This window comes from Mustela nivalis, assembly GCF_964662115.1.
Source record: "Mustela nivalis genome assembly, chromosome: 13".
In the NCBI taxonomy this organism is placed as follows: Eukaryota; Metazoa; Chordata; class Mammalia; order Carnivora; family Mustelidae; genus Mustela; species Mustela nivalis.
The window spans coordinates 17,412,354-17,417,943 of NC_139032.1; the positions used below are offsets into that span (position 1 = coordinate 17,412,354).

Genomic DNA, 5,590 nt, shown 5'->3' on the forward strand with positions numbered 1-5,590 from the left:
CAAGATGCTTGGGAGAATCCCAAACATAACTAACCCAGGCAACTTTCCCCACGTCAAAGGTCAGTGAATAAAGACAGAACCCATGAACACCGGGATGTGCATAAGAACCTTTACCTTTTTCCTAGTTCTGCACGTTGTCCTAGCCCCGTCGACGACCTGGGCTCCTCACGCTGAGCACAGCTGTCTGCGGAAGCTTTGGACCGCCTGGCCTAGATCCAAGCTGAGGAGTGCGAGAGACCTTCCGGGGTTGGGGCTGGGGAGACAGAGGAGAGAGGATGAATAAAAGAGTCACTCCTAAAGTTCTACAGCTTTTTCTGGCAAATTTTTACTCCCCTCCATAGAGCCAATTAAACGCAATAAAACCTTGCATGGAGTCCCTCTTCCTAGCAAAGCGTCGCCAACAATTGCCTAAGGGGTAAACCAAATACGCCTGAGATAATTACACTAAGCCCGGGGCAATGATTTGCCTGCCAGGGTCCTCAGCGCCAGCCAATATTTGGATAGTGTAGGGGTTGTTTAAAAAAAAAAAAAAATTACTCGCAGAAACTTGATACCGACTGGCTGGTGCCAGGATGGTTACATGATCTGTTTTCTTTGAACGGGGGTCTGCAGGCAGCTGGAGCGCGCCCGTACCGCCCCCGCCGCTGCTGCGGCGCGCCTGCAAAACTTGCCGGAATTCAATCAACCTCGCGGGAAGGAGGGGGGAGAGAGGGAGCGCGCGCCTCCCCCCGCACCTCCCCCGCCCCCCCCCCCGCACCCCATCGCGGCCCAAGCTCGCCAGCCCGGCCCTGCGCCTCACCGAGAATCCCCCAGAATACTCTGCGGCGGCGGCAGCCGGCCCCTCTCCAAAATGGACACGCGCCCCGCGCTCCTCGTCCGCGCTCAGCGCTGCCACTGCGGCCTGGGCTGCCGCGGGCAGCTGGGGCCTCCTCGTCGGAGAGCACCGTCTACCCTTGCCCAGGCCACCCGCAACGCGAAAGCTCGAGGCACTTCTCTCCACTTTGGCGGCTCTGCTGTGGCCCAGGTGGCGCGGAGCCGCTCAGCCCGCCGGACGCAGTTGGCTCGCCCAAGCCCGAGGCTCTGGCCGCTCGGCTAGCGTCCCCAGGGCCGAGCCCGACGCGGCAGCCCGGGTCTGCGGTGGACGACGGGCTCACGGCTTTAGTGTTGAGGTCAGGCTCCCCTAAGGCTTCCCCGGCTCGCCCTTAAAGGGCTCCTCCCCTCGCTCGGTCCCCGGACGCCGCGGAGCCACTGACCCGACGGGAACGTCCGGGACCTGCTACCAAAGTGGAGGCGCGGCTTGGGAGCAGGAGCACCCGGGCTTTAGCGGCCGCTCTATCTATGGGATTCCTCCGCGGCTTCATGAGCCCAGGAGGCCGACTGCTGCTGGTGGACTAAAATCTCGCGGAAACAGCACTGGTGGGAGGAAAGTTCCCAGCACGGAGTAACCGCCAAAACATCCTCCTCCGAAATGATCTCTCCTTGGGACAGGCCAAGAGGCTGCTCTGTACCCCGGGGGCTCTCTTGCACTCTTCACCTTAACGCCTCTTCTAAAACGCCTGCTGGCCTAGTACAAACTGGGCTAATAGCACTAGCCGGAAATCTAGCTCCCGTCTAAAGATGAAAATTACCAATCTGCCCCACTCACCGCACTCCTATGAGGAGGAAGTGCCTGGCAGGCAGACAGCCGCTCTCGTGGTCCTGCCCTGGGGCAGCTTACCCAAAGTCGGAAGCGAAAAGCACAGAGTCTGGCGTCGCCAAGGCTGGAGGGTAAAAAGATGTCTCCCAAGCAGTTTGGGCCGACAGCCTTCTGCCTTCGGGTTTAGGCAGTGAAAAGGAGAAATTAAAAACCCGGTGAAATACAGTCCCTAATGGCTCTTTTCTGCTCAAATGTTGGAACTGGAAGGCACCCGTGAAATTTCCAACTTCAGATATCTCATTTTACTAATAATGAAACTGAGGCCCAGAGACAGAAAGAAGGGGTATCCCCCCCCCCCAAAAAAACTCTGCTTTTCCTCCCAGCCAAATGGCAAAGACAGCCAAAACCAGAGTATAACTTCCCTGGGGTCAAATGGAATTGCCCAGAGGTGGCCGGATGCGTGCAGAGCAAGAACCTGCTTCCTGGGTCCCAGCCAGGTCTGAGACCTCCTGGCTGCCGCTCATCGGGCTTTCTCTCACAGGTCACACCGGGGCCCTGTGGATTGATCATTTTGACCTCCTATTTAATTGCAATCAGCTTGCTTCCCCTCAGCGTGCTAAGAATAGCAAAGAACGCGTTAGGACTCCCCCAGGTGATGGGACCTGTGAGCTCCCAACTTCTGGCCCCAACTCAGACGTCACCACCCCAGGCGAATGCTTCACTCTGTCCCGTCCACCCGGTCCTAAGAAGCGCGGTGGAGCCTCTATCCACCAAGACCTAGCTATCTATCCTAACGTCCTGGCTGGCTACTGTCTGTCTCTTCCTCCAGATCGCTGTCCTGGAACGCAAAGAGCCCTCTCCTGCCTCCGTACACCTGGCGCCAGTCACCGAGCCTGACAAACAGTTGGTGCGCAAGAAAATCGTGATGAAGCTGGCACGTGACGACAATGCCCTGGGCTCTTCTCCTCATTAGCTTTTCCCTCCAACCCTCTGGGCATTGGGATTTCTTGCAGGGAAGGGGCCCTGAGACCACGATGCCCCGAACTTGGCCCAGAGTGGCTAGTCTAGGAAAAAGGTAGCGTAAGGAGCAAGAAGTTCAGAGCAGGTAGGGGGGAAGCAGGAAAGTGAAAGGGCGGGGACAGGCGGGAGATGCAGGAGAGGAGAAAGAAAGCGGGGTCCTGTCCCCCCTCTGCCAGGCGTAGCGACCCGGCTGGGGTGCAGCAGCGAGGACCGCACCCGGCGCTGCGCCCCTCCCAGCGAACAGCCTGCGCTCCTCGCCCCTCCCGGCGGGCGGCGAATGTTGGGGGTGGGGGCGTCCAAAGTGTGGCGGAGGAGCGGGCGGGGGCGAGGCGCGGCGCCTTCGTGCCCCTTCTTCTGCGAGAGACGCGGCGGCGGCGGCGGAGTCCCTCAGCCTCGGTCATGTGATAGTCTCGAAGCGCGAGCTGCGGGGGTCTCCGGCGTCGCGGGGACCATTACAAAACGCAGCCAGGAGAGCGCGTCGCTGCCACAGCCGCCGCCGCCGCCGCCTCTCCAGCTCGAGACGGGCCCCGGAGAGCGGCGGCAGCTGCGGCGCGGACGGCGGAGCGGGCCCAGACCAGCCTCGCAGCCTCCCGGCCTTGGCAGCCGCCCCCTCGGGCCCGCAGCGTGCCCCCGCGTCCAGCGCCCCCGCCGCGCCGCTGCTGCAGAAACCAAACTTTTTCCCCCTCAGCGACCGCCTACAGCTCTCTCCCCGGCTCCGCTGCGAGCGGCCAGAGACCTGGGAGAAACGGGCTGCCAGGAGCTGAGCTCCCTTCTTCTTACCTCGCCGCTACCCTCCAGGAAAACCTCAACTCCCGGCTGGGTGCCCGCACCGGGGACAGCCTCCGGGCGCAGCAAGTCTCGCCCTCCCGGCCCCCTGGAGCACGAGCGCCAACTAGGATATTTAAAGGGCCAGAGTCCCGCCTGTGCCGTCCTTCCCAGCCCGCTGGGCCTGAGCTTCCCTCGGACCGAGAAAAAGAAAAGAGGAGGCCGGGAAGGGAACGCGGCCCTGCCGACGCCTCCACCGCCCGCTCCAGCACCGGGTCTCTGACCACCCCGGGGAAGCCGCCGGGAGGGTGTGGCGGGGAAGCTGGCGCGCCCCGCCCGCCACTCTCTGCGCGGGTCGGCCACCGTCGGGCCAGAAGTTGCGAGCCGCGGAGAGCTGAGCTGGCCCGAGAGAGCAGCAGGCGCGGAGCCCCCCGGAGCAGCTGGTAGAAGTCTGGAGAGAGACGGCGAGAGGGTCTGGGGACAGAGAGGGCGGGGTGGCGGGGCTGGGCGGGCGGAGTGGGGCTTAGTGCAGCCCTCCAGGCCCCGGCAATCCGGTGCGGAGCGACACTGCCGTCCAGTGGGGGCCGGAGGGCAGTGGAGGCGCCGGAGGCGATGCCGCGGCCAGGGAAGAGCTCGTACAGCGACCAAAAGCCGCCCTACTCGTACATCTCGCTGACCGCCATGGCCATCCAGCACTCGGCCGAGAAGATGCTGCCGCTGAGCGACATCTACAAGTTCATCATGGAGCGCTTCCCCTACTACCGCGAGCACACGCAGCGTTGGCAGAACAGCCTGCGCCACAACCTCTCCTTCAACGACTGCTTCATCAAGATCCCGCGGCGGCCGGACCAGCCCGGCAAGGGCAGCTTCTGGGCGCTGCATCCCGACTGCGGCGACATGTTCGAGAACGGCAGCTTCCTGCGGCGCCGAAAGCGCTTCAAGGTGCTGCGCGCGGAACACACTCACCTGCACGCGGGGAGCACCAAGGGCGCGCCAGGCGCCGGGCCGGGAGGGCACCTTCACCCCCACCACCCGCACCACCCGCACCACCACCACCACCACCACCACGCGGCCGCGCACCATCACCACCACCACCACCACCACCCGCCCCAGCCGCCGCCGCCCCCGCCGCCGCCGCCTCACATGGTGCATTATTTCCATCAGCAGCCTCCTCCCGCCCCGCAGCCGCCGCCGCCGCACCTTTCGTCGCAGCCCCCGCAGCAGCCGCCCCAGCAGTCGCAGCCTCAGCCGCCGTCCCACCCCGGCAAGATGCAGGAGGCGGCAGCGGTGGCGGCGGCGGCTGCGGCAGCGGCGGCGGCGGCCGTGGGCAGCGTGGGGCGCCTGTCGCAGTTCCCACCCTACGGGTTGGGCTCAGCGGCCGCTGCCGCCGCTGCCGCAGCAGCGTCCACGTCGGGCTTCAAGCATCCGTTCGCCATCGAGAACATCATCAGCCGAGACTACAAGGGCGTGCTTCAGGCCGGCGGGCTGCCCTTGGCGTCCGTCATGCACCACCTGGGTTACCCCGTGCCGGGCCAGCTTGGCAACGTGGTCAGCTCCGTGTGGCCGCACGTGGGCGTTATGGATTCGGTGGCCGCGGCCGCCGCCGCCGCCGCCGCGGCGGGGGTCCCTGTGGGTCCAGAGTACGGGGCTTTCGGCGTGCCGGTCAAGGCCCTGTGCCACTCGGCAAGCCAGAGCCTGCCTGCGGTGCCGGTGCCCATCAAGCCCACCCCTTCGCTGCCGCCGGTGGCCGCGCTGCCTCCGACCCTCACCGTCCCCGCGGCCGCTCAGCAGCCGCCGGCGCCGTCCACCGCGTGCCCTGCTGCTGCGGCCTCGCCTGCCACCTCCCTGCTGGAGCCCACCGCCCCGAGTGCGGCCGAGAGCAAGGGCAGCTCCCTGCACTCGGTGCTGGTGCACTCGTAGGGGACACGGCGAGCGGCGGAGCCGAATGCGTGCAGGCACTCCCGGCCCACGACAGTCGGTTAGGGAGAAGGCGCCCTGAGGCTGGGCAGACCTGGCGAGCCTGAGCCTTTGTGGCAAAGGAAAGTCTTTGAACAGACAAACCCGAAAGCGGATTCTCCAGTGATCTGAATAAATATAACACTTCTGGTGTTTGTGTTTATACTATGTTGTACAATCAGATTAATGAAAGGAAATTTTCAGGTAAGAGTT

The 5,590-nt window shown here is 64.2% G+C and overlaps 1 protein-coding gene across 1 annotated transcript; it reads left to right on the forward strand.

The window, feature by feature from the left end:
• Positions 1–4,028: 4,028 nt before the first annotated feature.
• FOXB2 (forkhead box B2) lies at positions 4,029–5,389 on the forward strand. Its single transcript, XM_082697206.1, has one exon. It carries the CDS (start codon positions 4,034–4,036, stop codon positions 5,339–5,341), a length of 1,308 nt encoding a protein of 435 aa, XP_082553332.1. The 5' UTR covers positions 4,029–4,033; the 3' UTR covers positions 5,342–5,389.
• Positions 5,390–5,590: the final 201 nt, after the last annotated feature.

Coding starts and splice junctions, on each gene's coding strand:
- FOXB2 (XM_082697206.1), top strand. CDS start 4,034: ATGCCGCGGCCAGGGAAGAGCTCGTACAGCGACCAAAAGCCGCCCTAC.